This window comes from Dromiciops gliroides, chromosome 3 (genome assembly GCF_019393635.1).
Source record: "Dromiciops gliroides isolate mDroGli1 chromosome 3, mDroGli1.pri, whole genome shotgun sequence".
In the NCBI taxonomy this organism is placed as follows: domain Eukaryota; kingdom Metazoa; phylum Chordata; class Mammalia; order Microbiotheria; family Microbiotheriidae; genus Dromiciops; species Dromiciops gliroides.
This window is the reverse complement of record NC_057863.1, coordinates 596,615,905-596,637,844: the sequence shown is the minus strand read 5'-3', so window position 1 is coordinate 596,637,844 and position 21,940 is coordinate 596,615,905. Positions and strand designations below refer to the sequence as shown.

Here is a 21,940-nt window from a genome sequence, read left to right as displayed (position 1 = left end):
AAGCAACGCGAGATGTTCCAGAAGCCCAGATGATGCAACTTGGCGAAGACTCCACGTGACTATTTCTAAGACTCGCGGTTCCGGCGCCGGCTTCGGTTGGGGAAGGGGCACAAGCTAAGGCCGGAGGCAGGGCGCGCTGACGGGAATCTCTTTTCTGCACCTAGCCCTTAGAGGACTCCATCATGGGGGACGCACCGAGCCCGGAGGAGAAACTACATCTCATCACCCGCAACCTACAGGTAGCGCCCCCTACGACTACGCAGACCCTCCCCATCTAAGACATTGCCTGGCCCCCTCCCTCACCGGAGACCCAGCCCGGCCCCTCCCCATTGGAAACCCAGCCAGTCCTTAGCACCGCCTGAAGCCGAATAAAACATTCCTTTCCATTGGAGAGCCTGCATGGCCCCCTGCCCATTGGAGATTGCCCATCTTTTGTCCAAGTGAAGACTACCCCCCACCCTTCCCCTTTTAGTGACCTAGCTCATCTCTTCTCCTGGGGTGGGGGGGAGACACCTTCGATCTCTTCCACAGGAAACTTTTATTCTGTCTCCCTGGGAGATGGGGATTCCATTCCATCCTCCGGCGTGGGGTCCTTCCCCTCATAGCATCATACATCTAGAGATGAAAGAAATTTAAGAAGTCATCAAGGGGCAGCTAGGTGGTGCAGTGGATAAAGCACCGGCCCTGGATTCAGGAGGACCTGAGTTCAAATGTTGTGGCCTCAGACACTTGACACTTAATAGCTGTGTGAGCTTGGGCAAGTCTCTTAACCCTCATTGCCCCGCACAAAAAAAAAAATCATCAAGTCCAATCTTCTCATTTTACAGATGAGGACACTGAGGCCTAAAAAGATTAAAGGTACTTGTCTAGAGCCACACAGGTAGTAGAAAGTGGCAAAGACTGGATTCAAACTCACTTCCCCTCCCATCGGCAAATGGGGGATCTGTGCCCTCTTGGCACCCATAGGGTCCCTCCCCATTGTGGTGGCCTCCTGTTCACCATCAGTGGACTTCTTTTGCACCCTACTCTAAGTCTCTCCTGTCTACCTTGCTATTGTCCCCTTCACTGAGCTATCAGCCCTGTGCCTCATCTCATACACTGAGCAGAGAGCACCACTGTCCCTCACACACATACACAGCATAATGTAATGTCCTCCCCATCCCCCATGAAGAAACTGGTCCTCACTAGTTTCTCATTCTACAACAGGAGGTCCTTGGTGAAGAAAAACTGAAGGAGATCCTGAAGGAGAGGGAATTGAAAGTTTACTGGGGGACTGCAACCACAGGCAAACCACATGTGGCCTACTTTGTGCCAATGTCAAAGATCGCTGACTTCCTGAAAGCTGGATGTGAGGTGAGAACTGTCGCTCCTGACCGAGGCTTTGGGCTTAGGGAATGGCCAAGAGATGAGCTAGCCTTCTCAATGTTGTTGTGATAGACAGTAAACCAAAGAATATTTGGCATGGGGAAATATCTCGGCTATGCTTCTTGTTGTTTCCTTCTCTCCAGGTGACAATCCTCTTTGCTGATCTTCATGCATACCTGGACAATATGAAGGCTCCCTGGGAGCTCCTGGAGCTGCGTACCTCCTACTATGAAAATGTGATCAAGGCCATGCTGGAGAGTATCGGAGTTTCCCTAGAGAAGCTAAAATTTGTCAAAGGCACTGATTACCAGCTCAGCAAGTGAGTGTTGGTGCCTTCCCAACCTTTCATCCTCACCCCACCTAGCCACCTTTCTCCTCCTTGCCTCTTTTTTGTCCAGTTATGGGCCTGTGGAGCCTAGATGCTCTTTAAGTATAGGGTTGGAAGGTACTTTATTGTTGGATTTTTAAAAATCTGTCAGCCCATAAAAAACATCAACCCTTCATTCACCTACCCAATAGTTCCCATGTGGCTATAGTTGTATATTTGGGTTTTTTACAGCTCTTTTATGCCTGAGCCTTGGTTTGTTTTAGACTTGGTGTCTCTCTCTCTCTCTCTCTCTTTTTTCAGGCTATGGTATAGAAAGGTGTAAAACTGATTTAGCAAAGCAGCAGATCTCATAGCAACTCATGATAATGTCAGGCCTCAAGTCTATGATCTCATCTCATTAAAGGCCCTAGAATGTTTTGGGAGTGACCATATTCTAAGATTCAGGAAAAGATTATTTCTCCCTGGGTTTTTCCTAGACCTAGTTAAATCCATTATGTCGTGGGTTGAAGGATAGGACCTTGTATCTTTGTTGACTTTCATGTCTTCTCTTTTCCCTCTCAGAGAGTACACACTGGATGTTTATAGACTCTCCTCGATGGTCACTCAGCACGATGCAAAGAAAGCTGGGGCTGAAGTAGTGAAACAGGTGGAACACCCGTTGTTGAGTGGTCTGCTCTACCCAGGACTGCAGGTATTTAGAGGAATAGAAGGTAGACAGATTACTTTCTTAAAGCATTGCTTTCTTAGTGAAAATCCTTCAGTGGCTCACCACTGCCTGCAACGAAGTCCATGCTGCTTGGTGTAGGGTTTCACAGTCCTCTAGAGCCTGGCCCCAGGCTGCCTTTCATGATTTATCTCCCACTACTTCTCAGCTCATCTAGTACTTCACCATCCTTTGTTCTTACCATTGGAGCACCTATACCTGTAAAATATTTCACATTAGAAGATCCAGGCACATCAATTGATGCAAACATTTTTATTAATTTTACTTGGAAATAAATATTTTCATCTTATTCCTGTTTGCTTTACAAATTTTTAAAAAATGCACTGTGTTAATTGACACAGCTTGATCTTTTAAGGCATTCTTCTTTTTTTTCCTTTTTTTCTTTTTTTTTTTTGGTGAGGCATTTGGGGTTAAGTGACTTGCCCAAGGTCACACTGCTAGTAAGTGTCAAGTGTCTGAGGCTGGATTTGAACTCAGGTCCTCCTGACTCCAGGACCAGTGCTTTATCCACTGAGCTACCTAGTTGCCCCTTAAGGCATTCTTAAATTCTAGTTCTTGTAGTGTTAATATACATTAGAACCTAGCCCCAACCTTCCCCTACTCTGTAGTCTGACCAGATTGGCCCTCTTACTTGTTCTTTACACATAGTATTCTGTGTACCTTTCCTCTGCCTCCTGCCTCCCTGTGATGAACTCCCTCCTCATTGAGGGCTTTTAAAATCTCTCACTTCTTTTACAACTCAACCCTGGTGCTGCCTCCTCCTCCTCCTCCTTCTTCTTTTTGTTATTGTCGTAGTTGTTTTGGGGGGGGGAGCAATTGGGGTTAAGTGACTTGCCCAAGGTCACACAGCTAGTAAGTGTTAACTGTCTGAGGTCAGATTTGAACTCAGGTCCTCCTGAATCCAGGGCGGGGGGTACTCTATCCACTGTGCCACCTAGCTGCCTGCTGCCTCCTTCTTAAAGCCATTTCTATCCCTAGAGCTGCTACTGTCTTCTCTTCCCTTTTCCCCTCCCCAAATTAGCTTGTATTTATTTTGTACATGCTGAGATTAGATGTGGATGTACTCCTTTCTCTCTCTCTCTCTCTCTCTGTCTTCCTCTCACATATGTGCCCTCGCTCTCTTTTTCTCCCCATGGCAAACCACTGCCCCTTGGTTTCTTCAACAATAAAATGAGGGTGTTGAAATTGATGAAGGGGAAGGAAATAAGGATTTATATAAAGTATCTATTAAGTGCCAGGCCCTCTCCTAAGCACGTTTACAGATATCTCATTTGATATTATTTGATGACCTCCAAAGCTCCTTCCAACTATATATGAAATCTTTTTCAAGTGAACCACTCACTGTTTAGCCATGTCTGTCTCTCTTATGCTGTCTTCCCCAGTAAACTCTTCAGGCTAAGGATTATTCTTTTCCTGTCTTTGTGCCCCCAGGGGCTTAGTTCAGTATTTGCCATACCGTAGGTACTTGGTAAATGCTCATTGATTGAATTGTAGAAAGAGGAAAAATCGTTTGAGTTTGAGTCCCCTCTAGGGAATTACCATCTCTAGGAGAAAGGATTCTCCATGTTCCCCAAGCAACAAGGTAGGGTCATATAAGGGTCAAGGACAATTCCAGGCAAGGCTCTATGAAATTGAAGAAAGGGAGAAAGCTATTTTCAGCTGGAGGAGAGGGCTGTAAGGGAAGACTTCAAGGAGACAGCACCTGAATTGAACTTGGAAAAAAAGACTTTTAACAATCCTAGGTGAGCAGGGAGCATGTGCCAGCCTTGAGGTCAAGGATGGCGTGAATGCCCAGAGGAGAAGTACAGAACAAGACTGACCATGCGCTAATTTGGCTGGAATATAGAGTGCATAAAGGAGAGTGGCAAGAAGTGAATCTGGAAAGGAGGATTGGGATCAGTCTCAGAGCTGAACGGCTCCTCAGTGGACATACAGGCCCCATGAAGATGGAGAAAGCCACCTCCTCCCCCAGTATTACCCTCTACTTTTGAATGGCAGATCTCATTATCCCAAGGTTTTCCCTCAAGGCTAAATCTGCCACTTTGCAGTGTCTAGTAGTTGGCCCCAGGTCTGCCCTCCAGAGGCCAGAAAGAGTAAGTCCAGTCCCTCTTCCATATGACAATTGGTCAAAAATCTGCAGGCAGCCACCCTGACTCAGCCCTTCTAGCTAAACACCCCTAGTCACCTCACGTGGTGACCTCAGAGGCCTGTCACCATCCCAGATGACCTCAACTGAACACCCCGCAGCTTATTGATGAACTTCCCAAAATACGGCCCCAGGACTGAATTTTATTATACTCCCAAAATGGCCTGACCCTGGGCAAATCCAGGAAGCTATCTGCTTGTCTTTTTTTTTGTTTTGTTTTGTTTTTTGGGGGGGTGGGTTTTCGGGGCTATAGGGATTAAGTGACTTGCCCAGGGTCACACAGCTAGTAAGCTTCAAGTGTCTGAGGCTGAATTTAGACTCAGGTACTCCTGAATCCAGGGCCGGTGCTTTATCCACTGCGCCACCTAGCTGCCCCCTCTGCCTGTCTTAATGCAACTTAAGGCAGCCTTTGCCTTTTGTGGCTACCCTATCCCATGGTTGACTCATTTGAACTTAGCAGTCAACTAAAAACCAAAAAGTGACATAGTAGAAAGAGCAGTAGATATGGAGTCAGAGGCCCTGGGCCCTAATCCTTGGCAAACCACTGCCCCTTGGTTTCCTCAACAGTAAAGTGAAGGCATTGGAATTGATGAAGAGGAAGGGAATAAGAATATCTCATTCAGTAACATATGATGACCTCCAGCTAAGCCCCTTCCAACTAGAAATCTATCTGAAATCTTTTCCAAATGAACCACTCGTTGTTTAGCCATGTCTCCCCATCTTGCACTTGTGAAGATAATTTTTAACACAAGTTTAAGATATAACATTCATCTCTATTAATCATCTTATTCAGTTCTGCCCATTTTTGTAGCCTGTTGAGCTTTTTTTGAATCTTGACTCTAGTCGTCCAGTGTTTTAGCTGCCTCTCCTAGCACTGTGTCATCTGCAGGTTGGACAAACATGCTCTGTCTACCTTAAAGTCATCACTAACACTGTTAGCACAGGGCCAAGTGCAGAACCTTGGGGCACCCCACCAGAGACCTCCTTGCAAGGTGACATCAACTAGCCTTCGACCCTTCCCAAAATCCCTTAGCCCATTTGTCATCAGCCTTTCCACAGGCCTTTGTCAAATGCTTAGCTACAGCATTTGACTCATCAAGCAGTCTAGAAACCCTAGCAGAAAAGGAAATTAGGGTAATCTTGTAGGACCCGGATCTCTGGTCCATTGTCTCCTTTTCTAGATGTTTACTAAGCCTCTAATAATACATCTCAGAGTTTTGCCAGGAATTGAAGTCAGACTTTCCAGCTTCGAAATGGTGAATTCTATCCTCTTGCCTTTTTTAAAAAATCAGGACATTTGTGTTTCTCCAGTCTTTCTCCTGTTCTTGATTTTCCAAGTAGATCACTGACTGGCTCAGCAATTACATTTGCAGATTCTTACCCAAGGATGTGGTTCATCTGGGTCTAATGACTAGAACTCATCAGCAGCAATTAGGTGTTCTCTTACTCTCTCTCTATCTTGGGTATCAATTCCTCATTAGCCATTTTAGTTCTGTCTTTTCCAATGCAAAGTTCACTCTACTTGTCAGAGTAAAAACAGGGCTACTCTGCCTGCTCTCCTGTCTAGTCCAATCCCATGAACATTTATTAAGCACATCCTATGTGCAAGGGCATGCTGAGCCCTGGCAAGATAAAGATCATATGAGAAACAGCCTTTGCTTTCATTCCACTGGGAGGAGAAGGGGAATGAGATATGTAGAGGGGTGTGTATCCATGTGATACTGTGAAGAGGAGTCAAGAAAGACTTCCTGGGGGCAGCTAGGTGGCACAGTGGATAAAGCAACGGCCCTGGATTCAGGAGTACCTGAGTTCAAATCCGGCCTCAGACACTTGACACTTAATAGCTGTGTGACCCTGGGCAAGTCACTTAACCCTCATTGCCCAGCAAAAAAAAAAAAAAAAGACTTCCTATAGGAGCTGATACTGAGCTAAGCCTCAAAGAAACTAGGCCTTCTAGAAATCTGTGGGGAGGAGGGAGCTCATTTAAGGGATGGAAACAGGAAATGAGGTTGCACAGAGTCCTGTCCCCCCCCAGAGCAGTGCTCCTACCCCCTCTTTGATCATTCTCTTTTCCCCATTATAGATTTTTGTTTTTGTTTTGCAGGGTAATGAGGGTTAAGTGACTTGCCCAAGGTCACAATTCTTTTTTTTTTTTTTTAGTGAGGCAATTGGGGTTAAGTGACTTGCCCAGGGTCACACAGCTAGTAAGTGTTAAGTGTCTGAGGCCGGATTTGAACTCAGGTCCTCCTGACTCCAGGGCCGGTGCTCTATCCACTGCGCCACCGAGCCGCCCCAGCCCCATTATAGATTTTTAAATGCTTTGGTTGTTTTTAGCATTCCTCCACAGCATAGTTCATTCTGAATTTGAACATTGCTGACACTTTTCTTGCTGGACTGTGTTACACTTTTGTCAGTTTGCTTCTTGTACATATCTTTGTCTCCAAAAGTTCCCTGTGTATCCATATCAATCTCTTGAGAAAACTCTCCTTTTCCCCCTCATTGGAATCATTTCTCCATGTCTTCTGACTTGCATTCTTTTCAACTTTCCATCCTTTTTAGCCTAACTTCCCCTATAAAATTTTAGTCCTATCCATTATTTTCTTTATACCTTTTGAAATTTTTTATCCTAAAACCTATGCTGGATGTCAGACTCTACCCATCTCTCCACCTATTAGAAATTCAAAGATACGATAATCACATCCCCCAAGTTTCCCATCTCTTCCATCCCAACAACTAGTCCTTCCTTGTTGATAAGACTTTTCTACTAAAGACAGCAGTTCCTCTTATTGTTTCCCCACCTTTCAAAGGATGAGATTATCATCAAGACAACTCAGATTATTACTTAGTCTGCTTTGTTCAAAGAGAGCTTCAGCAATTGGCTGGGTTGAATTTCCCCTTGTTCCTCCAAGCCAGGCTTATGATGTTTCCCAAACTTGTCATCTAGTTTTTCTTTCAAACCAGGTAGTTTATAGTAAATTCTGATTACAATATTGCTTCTCCCTCTACCCCATTGATCTTTCAGCCAAATGTTCCTCCAGGTATACTTCCCTTTGACTCTTGCTTCCTGATCTCCTCACGTAAGTATTTATGTTTTTAATAGGCAAGGCTAATGCCTCACCTATGCTTTTGTTTGTTTGTTTTTCCTTTTTTGGTGAGGCAATTGGAGTTAAGTGACTTGCCCAGGGTCACACAGCTAATAAGTATCAAGTGTCTGAGGCCGGATTTGAACTCAGGTCCTCCTAACTCCAGGGCCAGTGCTCTATTCACTGTGCCACCTAGCTGTCCGTCCCCCCCCCCACCTATGCCTTTTTAAGAAACTATCCCGTTTTTTAATGTGGTGTGCCTTTCCAGAGCCAAATTATAATCACAAATTTCAAGCTGCCAAGTCTCAGTAATGCAAATTTTTTTTTTTTTAGTGAGGCAATTGGGGTTAAGTGACTTGCCCAGGGTCACACAGCCAGTAAGTGTTAAGTGTCTGGGGCCGGATTTGAACTCAGGTCCTCCTGACTCCAGGGCCAGTGCTCTATCCACTGCGCCATCTAGCTGCCCCAGTAATGCAAATTTGATCCTTTGACTTCAGATCTCTTGCTTACCTTGCTTATTGGCCATAATTTGTGCATTGTGGAGCTACCATGGGCACATATGGTCCACAGTATGTATTGGCCTCAGACCAGGCTTTACATCCCATCCAACTATCCACCCCAGACATCTTGCCAACCACCATCCCTGTGACTTACCAACTACCACAACTGCCTTCTGTGTATTGTCTCCCTCTACCAAAATGTAAGCTCCTTTATGGCTGGGACCATCCTTTGTGTTAATTCATCCCTTGTACTTAGCATAACTCTTGATACAGTGTAAGGCTTACTAAATGTTTTTCATTCCTTTATGTATAGACATGTAAGACCATTAGTCTTATTACTAGCTCCATCCTTGGATTTTGTGACCCTGTAGGCAGTCTTCTTCCTGTTTTGTAGCTGTTCTCTAGGGTACCTCTAAGAGACCTTGTTGAATGTGTTTTAGGGAGTCCATTAGATTTGCAAGTCTTGCAAATCTTTTTATTTCTTTTTGGCCTTTTAAAAAAATTTTGAATTCCAAATTCTCTTCCTCCAGCTCTTCCCCCAACCACTGAGAAGGCAAGCAATATGATAGCCATTATATAGGTAAAGTCATGAAAAGCATTTCCATATTAACAAAGTTGCCCCCCCCAAAAAAAAAAAAAGGCAAGAAAAATAAAGTGAGAAAATTCTCCTTCATTTTGCATTCAGAGTTCCTTAGTTCTTTCTCTGGAAGTGGCTAGCATCATCATGAGTTCTTCGAAATTGCTTGGATCATCCTGATAAGAGTAGCTAAGTTTTTCACAGTTCATCATCATCTCAATATTGCTGTTACTGTGTACAATGGTCTCCTGGTTCTGATCAGTTTGTATGGGTCTTCCCAGGTTTTTTTGGAATCATCCCCCTCGTCATTTCTTGTAATACAATAGTATTCCATCACAGTCATATACCATAACATCAGCCATTCTCCAATTGATGGACATCCGCTCAATTTCCAGTTCTTTGCCACCACAAAGAGAACTGCTATAAATATGTTTGTTTATGTAGGTCCTTTTCCTTTTGCTTTGATCTCTTTGGGATAAAGACCTAGTAGTGGTATTGCTAGATCAAAGGGTATGCTCAGTCTTGCATGACTGCTCATATATAGCTTATATTGAATTACTTGAGTTCTTGGTTGGGGGGGGGGGCGGGATTTGGAACACTAAGTTTTAAAAAATTGATGTCAAAATTTGTACTTTAGGGGCAGCTAGGTGGTGCAGTGGATAAAGCACCGGCCCTGGAGTCAGGAGGTCCTGAGTTCAAATCCGACCTCAGACACTTAACCCTTACTAGCTGTGTGACCCTAGGCAAGTCACTTAACCCCAATTGCCTCACACACAAAAAAATTTTACTTTACATGTAATTTGGTTGGTTTGTTTTTTTGGCAGGGCAATGAGGGTTAAGTAACTTGCCCAGGATCACACAGCTAAGTAAGTGTTAAGTATCTGAGGTCAGATTTGAACTCAGGTCCTCCTGAATCCAGGGCAGGTGCTTTATTCACTGCGCCACCTAACTGCCCCATTTTGCATGTAATTTGGGAAAATAAAATTCTAAACCAAAGGGTATTCTCAGTTTTATAGCTCTTTGGGCATAGTTCCAAATTGTTCTCCAGAATGGTGGAACAGTTCACAACTCCACGGATAATGCACTAGTGCACCTATTTTCCCTCATCCCTTCCAGCATTTGTCACTTCTGATGGATGTGAAAAGGTACTTCAGAGTTGTCTTAATTTGCATTTCTCTAATCAGTAGTGATTTAAAATACTTTTTTCATATGACTGTAAATCGTTTTGATTTCTTCCGGAAAGTGAGGCAAAGACATTTTTACTGGCCCTTGTTATGTGCATTCATCTCTGACAAAAAGTATGCTCTTTGTTTTCAGCTGTGATTCAGAAAGTAAAATACCGGGGGCAGCTAGGTGATGCAGTGGATAAAGCACTGGCCTTGGATTCAGGAGGACCTGAGTTCAAATTCTGCCTCAGACACTTGACACTTACTAGCTGTGTGACCCTGGGAAAGTCATTTAACACTCATTGTCCCACCAAAAAAAAAAAGGAAATTCAAATCCTATTATCAGATATCCTCTTCCTAACCCGATCCTCACCTCTCAAAACTGCCTTTCTTTTTGGACACTCTTGCTTTTATTGAGGAAGAATTGAAGAAGATGCCATGTGAGCCAGGCATTTGAGGGCTTTAGGTTTTTGCCTAGTGCTTGAAATCTTTTAACAGGACTGTCTAGATCTTCCTATTAATATAACTTGTGTCTGTGTGAATCACTGGCAGTGGGCATTGGTCATCTGGTTTGATATCACAGGTGGGTGGTTTCCTTGTCTGTTGTAGATCAGAGGTACCAAATTTGGGAGTCCCTCCTGAGTAATTTTCCCACATACATGGAAAAAATACAATACGATAACAATATTGTTAATTTGTGGTTTTCAAAGTCAATGTGTACCTTGCAGGGATCCCTTTCTATTTGAGTCTCACACCTCTGGTGTAAATGCATTCCCCAGGAAGCCAGAAGGTTATGGAAAGTCTTAAATAAATACCATGCTTAGAAGTTGGTGTTTTATCCTCTAGGCAGTAGGAAGCCATGAGCCTTCCAGATCTTAATTTGAACAAATCTTGAGCATTTTCTTTTGGAATTAATTGGGTTCAGGGCAGCTAGGCGGAGCAGTGGATAAAGCACCAGCCCTGGATTCAGGAGGACCTGAGTTCAAATCTGGCCTCAGACACTTGACACTTACTAGCTCTGTGACCCTGGGCAAGTCACTTAACCCCAGTTGCCTCACCAAAAAAAAAAAGGAAAAAAATTAATTGGATTCAGTTGGGGTGAACAAGAAGTATCACAAGTGAGTGGTGGGCCAGGCTTATCCAACTGGTCTAAATGCCTCTACTTGGAATTTGTAGGGGAAGAATCGACTGCAGGAATTGACTGCTAACCACCCCGTGTATATCAGGGCAAGTGAATGTTGTCATGTTGTCTTCTCACTGGTTTGCCTCTTGGCATTTTTTTTTTTTTATCTCTGGTAGGCTTCTGTTTTCTCAAAAGGAAAACTCTGCTCTCTTTTCTTCTCTCTCCATAGGCCTTAGATGAGGAATATCTGAAAGTAGATGCCCAGTTTGGAGGAGTTGACCAAAGGAAGATTTTTACCTTCGCAGAAAAGGTGAGAGCCAGATGGGGCCCCAGATTTCAGCTGAATATTTCTATTGCTTTATGACCTCACTCCTAGGCATTGCTACAGGCCTCTTACCAGTGGGGGTCTTGGCCATCCTGTGGGTTGTGTGATCTTTATTTTTATTTCCCAGAAGAATGAGTCCTCTCCCCTCCCCCCCCTTGCATCTGGGCCTGTTGATCTTTTTTGATTTCATTTAGATAGAAATAGTTTGCCCACATTATTAAAGACAATTCAGTGTATTAGAAAGAATATTGCACTGGAATTCAGAAGACCTGAATTTTAGGCCTGACTCTCAGCTACCTCATTGCTGTCTAATATTTAGCAAGTACTGTAACTTCTACAGCCTTGGCGTGAGCAACATGGAAAGAGCCTGGACTGAGAGACCTCAGTTCAGATACTTCCTCTGACACTAGCTGTGTGACCCTGGGCAAGTCATATCTCTCAACTTCTTTATCTGTGAAGTGCCCATGCCTTCACAGGATTATTGTGAGGTTCAAGTGAGATAACATAAAGCATTTTGCAAAAGTTCTGCATTATAGAAATGCCCCTAGCATTGCTATCTGTCTGAGGAGACTAATACCTACCTTGCCTACTTCCTAGCTTGCTTTGAGAGGTACTTGGCCAGTGTTTGTTCATTTAAATCTATTAAATCAAATGAGAAAATGATGTGAAAGCATTTTGCAAACTGTAAAGGATTGTTCAAATACAAGGGATTATTGTTTGAATGGGAGGGGGGAAAAGGAAGTCAATATAAGCCCGTGGAGTTCCTTGTTCCTTGGAAAACTGGTTGTTTTGGGCAAATGGAAAAAACCCTTGCAGTCATGGAGCCTTGCAGAAGGTAGAGTAGGCCATACACAGAAAGCAGGGTCAGGTAGGGAGAATGGTAACCACATGAAAGAAGCAGGCTAGCGTGGTGGGTGGAGAGCTGGTTGGGCAGCCAGGAAAGGCTGGGGTGAAGCCCCACCCCTGACCAGACCACATCCTGGCTGCCTCTAACATGAACGGGCCAGGGCCATGGTCCGTACTGGTCGTACTGAAGAAGGGGGCGCCCATATAAGCCCAAAGGAGCACAATTTTAAATCAACTGAATGACTCCTGGTGGGGGCTTGTTTTAGGTCATGCCTTTGCTGGGCTCTTGAAAAGTCCTCTGCATTCAGGCTGCCATAGGACACATAAAAGGGACTGGTGAGAAGTGACTGGCATGGTCAGAACCGCTCTCTTGACCAGTTGCCCTCTTGATGCTTATGCCTTGCCCAGCGCCAGCTCTGCATGATTCCTTCCATCTGCCTGCTCCTGCATGGAGTTGGAAGAAGTCCCCAAACCCTGCACACTAGGTTAGGTCTATCACAGATGGAGGATGTGTAATCTCAGCTGGGCCCTTACTGTGGCAAAACACATTCTTTATTCTTCATCTCTCATTGACTCTCTATCCCACTGCCCCCCCCCCCCCAGGCTATTCCAAACCTTCTCTCCTCAGACCTTCCTCCCTTTCTCAGCTAAGGACCTCACCTCAATATTGAGAAAATAGAGGTTATTCTCCATGAATTTTCCCTTTTCTTCTTTTAAAATAGCTAGCATTTATATGGCGCTTTAAGCGCTTAAACGTCCTCTCATTCTCTCACACAAACCATGCATAGTAGGTGCTATTATTATCATCCCTGTTTTGCAGATGAGGAAACTCTAAAGTAAAATTTAAAAAACAGATGAGGAAACTGATGCACAGAAAGGTTACATGGTTTGCCTAGGGCCACACAGCTAGTGTCTTAGAAAAGATTTGAACTTAGATCTTCCTGACTACAAAACCACTATTCTATCCAGTAGGCCACCTCATTACCTTCATCTCCAAATCCCTCAGTGTCATCCCCCACACTCTGTCTCCTTCAAGTTTCTATTAATAAGGTGACTCTTCACCTTGCTACTCTTACAGGTGCCCTTGAAAACATCTGTCTCTTCCTTCTTTCCCCCTCCCTTCCTTTCCTTCCCTCTCATTCCTCTCTTCCCTTCTCCCCTTCTCTTTCTCTTTTCTTCTCTGTCCTTGTACTTGATAAGATAAACTCCAGTGATTTTTCTATTGCCTCTAGAATAAAATAACTCCTCTGTTGGCCATTTAAAGCCCATCAAACCTGGCCCCAACCTGTCCTTTCAATTTTTTATATGTCACTCTCCTTCTCTTGCCCTTCCTTGCTCTGCTGTGCAGCCTCACAATGATATCCCACCTCCTGTCCCAGGACGTCTCCCTCCTTTTCTCCGTCTTGTTGGTTCCCTGCCTTCCAGAACTCTGCTTCTCTGTGTACTTAGAGAGGATAGGAGCAGGAGCTGTTTCCCTTCTGTCTTTGTATCCTCTGTGCCTGGCTCACAAAAGCTGCCTAAGAATTGCTCAGTGACTGCTGGATTCAGCAGATCCATGTGGGGCACCAAGCCAGCAATCGCCTTGGTGATGGCTTCTTTTAGCCGCGTTTCATTCCTGCTTCTAGTACCTCCCAACACTGGGCTACTCAAAGAGGATCCATCTGATGAACCCTATGGTCCCAGGATTGACGGGCAGCAAAATGAGCTCTTCAGAAGAGGTGAGTAGTTCATTTGTGCCTCACTGCTGGCTGGAGTTGTGGGGCAGAAGATGATGGGGACTCGGAGGGATAAAAGACAACAGCTTCACTAGGCTGGAATTCCCCTTGAGATCATTTAGTCCAACCCCCTGTTCAGTATCTGATTAGATGTCGGGAGATACATGTGACTGTTTCTCATCCATATGCACACATATCCTTCTGCTTTAAAGGAGTGGGTGACTAGCATGCCATTCTAATGCTTCTTTTCCTCTGGTGTTGCAATGTTTCATGTGCTGGCCTGTTTCTCCTGACCCGACTGTCCTGTTGGGTGGCATTCACCTCCTCTTATCCCTGAAAAGGATGCTAGGGAAAGAAGGCTTCTGTCCATGTCCATTTCCCAGGATACGTTTCTAGGGGCATGAAAACATGGGTGGGAGGACCTGTCCTATGGGGGAAACATCTCATTTGAGAATCAGCTGGAATATTCTCATTTTTCAACCCATCAAAAGGTTCTCTCTGCCCCATGGGTTACAGGAGTCCAAGATTGATCTTCTGGATCGGAAGGAGGATGTGAAAAAGAAACTGAAAAAAGCCTTCTGTGAGCCAGGGAATGTGGAGAACAATGGTGTCCTGGCCTTCATCAGACACGTGCTTTTCCCCCTCAAGTCAGGTGAGATGCTCTGCCATTGCCATTTCTGTCCAATGAAAGCTTTACCCTGCTGCAGTCCCGGGGTGGGGTGGGGTGCGTGGGCCTGGAGAGAGCCCTGAGATCAGGCTCCACATCCAGGGGCTTTCAGTCCTGCTTCTGCCTCTCCCCCTTGGGGACCATGGGTGAGACTTTAGACAGTCCCCTCACCTTCTCTGGATGGTGGGGGCTCCCCACTGCTCTGCTCTGCTCAGCTAGGCCTGCCCTCCCGGTAGTGGGCCGCCTCATTGACTGAATCCCCCTGGTGTCATGCTCTGGGCATACAGCCCTTCACTGTCCATGGTCTTGCTTGGGTCACACAGACATCTCAGGACAATCCCCATTTTACAAGAGTGGACACTGAAGTTAACATCGGTAAAGTGACTGCCCATGGTCATCCAAGCCAGAAGCAGAGCCCAGGCCTCTGAGCTCCTAGTCCCCTGTCTGCTCTGTCACCCCGCCCTTGGGGCTGCTCAGCCCTCTGTCTAAGTCGTGTTAACCAGTCTCTCCTGCCTGCCTTGTTCCTGTGTCTGCATTAGGCACTGGGGGCAGGGTGGACAAGAGAAGCCCAAGGTGTCGTGCACATAAGAGCAAGTGATTACCTGTGCAGCCGTATGGCTGTGTGTCATCAACTCTCTGTGAGCCTCTTCTCCGCTTTGTAGAGTTTGTGATCCTTCGAGACGAGAAGTGGGGCGGCAATAAGACCTACACGGCTTACTCAGAGCTGGAGAAGGACTTCGCGGACCAGGTAGTACACATGGAACCTGCCAGAGCTCTTCTAGCTCCCTCTCCACACTCTCTCGCCTCCTGCCCCGTGACCACTCCCCTGTCTCCTTTCCTGGCTCTTTATCCCAGCCACTTCCTCAAAGGCTGTGGGTCTCCCAAGGCTCTGTCCTCTTCTCTCCGCCTTCCGCATGCTGTTTGACTTGGTGGGTCTCCGCAGCGCCTGTCACCTCACCCTAACCTCTTCAACTCAGCATGTCTAAGACGGAATTCATTCTCTTTCCCTCTGAACCTTCCCGTCCCCCTAACTTCCCTGTTACTGTTGAGGGCACCACCATCCGCCTGGTCACCAAGAAAGACTCACACCTGAGGTGTCCCCTCAGCTTCTCAGCCTTACCTTCCTCCCCCACATCCAATCTTCTCTCAAGTGCTGTCATTTGTTTCCTTGTTGGCATCTCTCAGACACACCCCACCCTCTCCTCCAGCTCTGTCTGCCTCAGGTAGGCTTCTCTCAGCCCATCTGTTGGACACTCAGCTGTCAAAACGAGCTTCCTCGGGTGCAGGTCAGAACACGTCACCCCCTACTCCATAAACTCCAGGGGTTCCCTCATCACCTCCAGGATGAAAAGCACAATCCTTTTTGGCATTCATAGCCACCCTAACCTAGCCCCACCTTCAGCCTTCTTACCCCATACCCACTCGCCCTGGCCTCCCTGCGCTGTCCTGCACAGGACACTCCCTCGATCTCTGGGCATTTTCACTGGCTCTCTCCCATGCCCAAGATGCTCTCTGTCGCTTCCTTCACGGCTCGGCTACCGTCCCACCTTCTGCAAAAAGCCTTTCCCAGCCCTTATTCATCTTAGTGCCTTTAAATTCTAGTGATTTCTAATTGGTCCTGTCTATAGATTGTACATATTTGTTTGCTTGTGTTTCCCTCATTAGATTACAAGCCCCTTGAGGCCAGGCACTGTCTTTTGCCTCTTTGTATTCCCAGCACTTAGCACAATGCCTGCCATATAGTTGGCATTTAATAAGTGCTTACTGACTGATAATACCATATATAGCATAATCCCATCAGACACACCACATGGTGGTTCTCTACTTCTTCTGGGACAAAATCCAAACTCTCCTGAGCTTGTCCATCTGCCCTGGCAGCTCCCCTTCTAGCAGGTTGTACCCCAAACTTTGCACCCCCTCCCTGCCTCCGTGCATCACAGGCCATTCTGCCCCACCTAGAATGTTCTCTTCCATCTCAAACTTGGAGAACCCTGATTTTCCTTCAGGGTTCAGCTCACATCCTCAGTGTTTCTCCAAGCATGCCTTCCTCATTTTTTGGTCTGATCTTTCCCTTGCCACCTTCACTCCCTACCTCGTATTGTGCTGAATGGAAGCTCTTTGAGGGCAGGCATTGTTCCCATCTCTATGTATCCCCAGGGTACCAGGTGTATGGTAAATACTTAGTGTTTGTTTGAATTGGATAGAAAGGCCTGTGGGAACCTGGTCCTGAAGGAGTCATCTTTGCTTCTGAGATCTTTCCATCTCTGGATGACTCTGCACTGCAACCTCCAGTAGGGCAATAGGAAGGGTCTGCTTTGCCTCATCACCTCAGAAGGGATGCCAGGGCAGTTGTTGGGGGTGGGATTGTTCATTCCAGTCAGAAACAACAGCCATATTCTCTTCATCTGCCACATCATAAGACACAAAGGCTATTGGGGCTGGCAGTGTTTTGTTAAGGGCTAAAATTCTAGCTAAACTGTCTAAAATGTCTAATGAGTGGTCGCCAATAAGTTATAAGCTTTAGCAAGAGTTAGACTTTTAAGCATTTATTAAGGAGAATAAGAATTTGGTGAGGAGAGAGAAAGGCCTACATTCATCTATCTATTAAAGGGAGAGCAGGTTTCTAGCTCCCTTCTCTGCCAGAGTCCCCAGGAAAGAGCCCGAGACTGAGCGCCAGTCTCTTCCTTCCTCCTCCCACTAGCCCGCGTCACTTCCTGACACCAAAGAAAAGACTCCTGGTCTTGCCCTCAAAGACCTTCGCTTCATGGGCGGAACTCTTCTACAGTAAGTCTCCAGCAGGTGGCGTCATTCCAATCGTTACAGTTTGGAGAACACACTATCCAATCCAGCCTCACCATCCTGAGGCGCAAAATAAGCAAATTGGGTCAGCTCCCTGAACGTCCCCTTCCGCCCGGCCCCCAGGCCTGCCACTTGCTTGGGCCGCCTCTTTGTATCCACTTCACTGGGGCTCTTCAGTCTGTAGTCTGTGAATGGAGGATATTTCCTCTCCTTGTCTTCCCCACTGCTGCCGCCCTCTCCCCCCAAACCACCCTCCATTCCTTTTGTGTATATTGTACATGTGTGTGTGTCATGTGTACACTTGGCGTTGTCTTTACATTGACATGTAAGCTGCAGGAGGGCGGGGTTTTGTCTTTGTATCCCCAGTCCCTAGTAGAGTGCCCGGGACACGTGATGGTAGGTGCTTAATAAATGCATGTTGATTGGCTGAGAGCGTGGATATTAAGACAAATAAACACAGTCTCTAAGAATGATTTTTTTAAAAAGTACAAAGAGATGGATGAAAAGGGGGAGGGCATCTGGATGTCACAAGATTCAGAACTGGCTTTAATTAATGTGTGCTGGTGATTTTTAAATGGGTTACAGTGTCCCCACCACTTCCTCTCTGATTTTTTTTGTTTCACGGGTTCTCTTCTCCTTGTTTAGGTGGTACATCCTGGAGATCTGAAGAATTCCGTTGAGGTGGCCTTGAACAAATTACTGGATCCCATTCGGGAAAAGTTCAATGCTCCTGCATTGAAGAAACTGGCCAGTGCAGCTTACCCTGACCCCACAAAACAAAGTAAGGCCCGCTAGGCTGAGTGAGGAAGAGGGGGAGGGGGTAAGGGCTCTCCTCCTGGGATCCCAGGCCATCCAAAGAGTGCCCCGGTTACTTGGCTGGGGACCCAGAGTCATCCTCCATTTCCCAGCTCTGGGCTAGACCAAACTAGAATCAAAAGTCTCATCTCAGGAGGCTTTCTGGTCACACGGCGCATTGGATGGGTTAAACCCACTTCTTATTGGAATGGGAGGCTAGCTGCCCTCAGGCTAGGGGCTGGCAGCTTTGGCATGTATGACATGGGTGGCAGATCATCTGGCCCAACCCCCTCACATCCCAGAGAGGAAATTACTTCATTCAAGGCATACAGGTCACCATTTACTGTGGCGCAGACCCCAGATCTAATGCTCTTTTCTACTTCGTGGTACTGGTTCTGTGTAAGAAGACAAAACCTCGTGACATTAGGGAAGTTTGGCGTCACCCTAATTTTAAGCTAAGCGTTAAGCCTTGGGTTCCCTGTGAGGTCACAGTCGTGCTCTTGATCAGCCTCACATCTTCCAGGGGCAGCTCCTGATCCCTTTATTCTGTTGTTGTCACCAGAGCCAGTGGCCAAAGGCAGTGCCAAGAACTCAGAGCCAGAGGAGGTTGTCCCATCCCGGCTGGACATCCGTGTGGGGAAAGTGGTCAGCGTCGAGAAGGTAGGTGACTTCATTTCCTCTGGGTAAGACCTTCTGTTTCCATCTGGAGGGAAGGCCGCCTCCCTAGCTATGGGGTGACTCAGAATTCAGGGACTGGATTCCCAGGCCACGTTGTATCCATCAGACCTGCCCCTGCTTTACAGCCAAAGCCAGCCAGGGAAGCAGGGAGGAGGCTCACTGGTCTCCTGATTCCAGTTCTCCAGGCTTCAGCTGGGCCTAAAGAGCATCCCCAGACTGGCTAAGGGCCTTATCCTGCTGCTGCCATTTTGCCCTTGCCTGGGGAGGGCAGCCCACAGAAGGAGGTAGAAGAGAGAGGAGGTTGCACAACTGCGGAATTGGAGCCTGTTGGTTTCTGGCGGTTTTTTCCCCTTCAGCCACCCTACAGCCGGCACGTCATTGCTGGCTGTTGGTTCTCAAGCATCCTGAGTCATAGGTGGCATCTGTCAGTCTCCCTCCAGTGGGGTCACCAGCCCAGAGATGGGCGGGGGGCCCTGCCACTAGGCTCATCTCACCCAGCAAGCATCTCTCATCACATTTGAGAGGGAGGATGTGCCCAGAGGGCGTTCTCTAAAGCACCATCTCCTATGATGGGTGTGTGGCTGGAGCAGGGCACTAACCTCACACCTCTGGCAATCCTACCCTTCCCCTCCTCTTTAAAACGGGCCGTGACAGTCGCAGTGCGTGTGGCCAGTGCCTGCTCTGCAGCTCAGTGCACAGACTGTGATCGCCCCTCGGGTATTCAGGGAGGTCAGGACAGGAGCAGAGTCTGGATTCAGAATCCAGCCTTGTTTGCAGCGGGCGAGAGCTGGGGTTAGACCAGCCTCGGACAATCTGGGGGCTGGGAGTTAGTGAATGTGTCACTTTGTTCTTCCTGAGCCACCCTCACTCCCTCCTTTACAAATGTGGCATCCCCCAGTGCCCCACCCTGGGCTTCACTCACTCGAATCTCTGCCTCCCTAGCACCCTGATGCAGACAGTCTGTACCTGGAGAAGATTGATGTTGGGGAGCCTGAGCCACGGACGGTGGTGAGCGGTCTGGTCCAGTTTGTTCCCAAGGAGGAACTACAGGACAGACTTGTGGTGGTCCTGTGCAACTTGAAACCCCAGAAAATGAGAGGAGTGGAGTCACAAGGGATGCTCCTCTGTGCCTCCACGTAAGTAAGGATTCCTGGGAGGCCGTGGAGGGCAGGAAAGGGATGGAGCTGTGCCCCGAGGTGGGCAATGCATTGGGAATCAAAGCGGCACGTGGGCTGCCAGTTGGCAAGGCATGGTGAAACCTGCCTTTGGAGGACCCATGGAGCATGAGGTTTAAAGTTAGACTTTTGGGAACAGACTGGAACCATTCTGAGGTAGCATGCACCCTCACACCCTTTGAGGAGCCGGCTGCTTGTCATGTCGTCTCCCCCATTGCTGGGATCATGGAAGGGGGCAGGAGTCACCTCTCACACCTGTTCTGACTTTGCCCTGTAGCTTGAGGCAGCTCTAGAGCCTCCTTATTTATCCTTGTGCTGGTGTGTGTCTTTCCAGGGAAGGAGCCGACCGCCAGGTGGAGCTCCTGGACCCTCCTTCCGGCTCAGCCCCCGGGGAGCGTGTGTTTGTGGAGGGCTATGAGAAGGGCCAGCCTGACGATGAGCTCAAGCCCAAGAAGAAAGTCTTTGAGAAACTGCAGGTAAGAAGAGCTGCTGCTGCCCACCCACCCCCCCTCCCCCCCTGCATTTTATGGAGAAACTGAGGACCAAAGGGGGGACTCCCCACAGGGGTTTAGAGCCAGCTCCAATGCTGGGGACCAGCCAACTGCCCCTCCTGCTGCCTCCCCAAAGCAGGCCTCTCTTACTCCTTTCACTCTGAGGCAGTTGGGAAGCCATGACTCCCTTAGCATGGCCTCCATCTGTCAGTGACGGCATTGCCTGTGTGGAGAGAGGTAAAGCCAGGCCTCCTGTTCATTCATTTGCACCTTGGCTCCCCAAATAGATGTCGGGCTCCTTGAGGGCAGACAGAACATGTGCCTTCTAATTCTCCAGCTCTGCCTCAGTCTCCTCCTCTGTAAAATGGGAACAGCATGTGCCTCACAGGCACACATGAAGTAACTTACAGTAACAGATGCTCGCTAACCATCACTGTGATTAGAGCTACTTTATATAGTCACTGAACACTTGCTCGGTCATTGTTTGGTAGTGTGATCCCCGTGTTTCTCATTCTTCCCAGGCTGACTTTAAAATCTCTTCGGAGTGCATTGCACAGTGGAAGCAAACCAACTTCATGACCAAGCTGGGCTGTGTCTCTTGTAAAACACTTAAGGGAGGGAGCATCAGCTAACTGCAGGGTTGTCGCCCTCTGCCCTCCCGCCTCTCTCACAAGCTGCTCTCCTCCTTGGCTTGCCTCCCCATCTCTGACCCACCATCCATCAAGGAGACTCATCTTCCAGGTGCTGTCGACGGCAGAGTTGAGACTCCAAATTCCAGATATCCAGTGCTAGATCCGTGCCCCTTGAGCAGATCTGGAGACCTTGGGCTTGGGGCTGGCTGCTGCGGGAGCCCGGCCTTCCACACCTTTGCTACAGACTAGGGAACACTGAGTGAGGGAGGCCAGCAGAGGCAGCTGTTTTAGGAACTCTTTCCCCCAAAATCCGGTTTCAGTGTAATGGGGGGGGGGTTATGCTGTAATTGTTCAAATTGAAAACGATCTGTTTCTGGGCTTTCCAGGGGGATCCAGCAGCTGTGCTCCAGGGGCTGGGCCTCAGGCTGGAGCTCAGTGCCAGCAATAGGATAATTACAGCTTTTCAGTAAGTGGTGGGGTTTGGGAAGGCAAATATTTACAAGGAAAGGAATGATGGCTCAATGTTCCAGCCCCCCAAAAGAAGGAAAGCCAAGAACCTGGCTTGGTCTTACCATCTGCCTGACCCCTCACTGGCTTCCCACTGAGACTCCCTTAGTGATGCCAGGGAATCCCACACCCCCTAAACCAGGTGTGGGTATCGTTAGCATCACACTGTATGGGGGGAGGGGGAGAAGTGACTTCACCTGAATCATGGTCATAAATCAAAATAAAGTGTTTGAAAGTGCCCAATCTAGTATTTTGAGGGAATGCAGCAGGGAGTCACCATCTGCCACCCTCAGGCTTG

The 21,940-nt window shown here is 47.3% G+C and overlaps 1 protein-coding gene across 1 annotated transcript; it reads left to right on the top strand.

The window, feature by feature from the left end:
* Positions 1-31: 31 nt before the first annotated feature.
* On the top strand, positions 32-21,880 carry YARS1 (tyrosyl-tRNA synthetase 1). Its single transcript, XM_043995566.1, has 13 exons — positions 32-239; positions 1,207-1,353; positions 1,509-1,684; positions 2,255-2,384; positions 11,242-11,322; positions 13,809-13,901; positions 14,415-14,550; positions 15,228-15,313; positions 18,010-18,145; positions 18,722-18,819; positions 19,780-19,973; positions 20,347-20,488; positions 21,025-21,880. The coding sequence occupies exons 1-13, from the start codon at positions 183-185 to the stop codon at positions 21,133-21,135; spliced, it is 1,587 nt and encodes a 528-aa protein (XP_043851501.1). The 5' UTR covers positions 32-182; the 3' UTR covers positions 21,136-21,880.
* Positions 21,881-21,940: the final 60 nt, after the last annotated feature.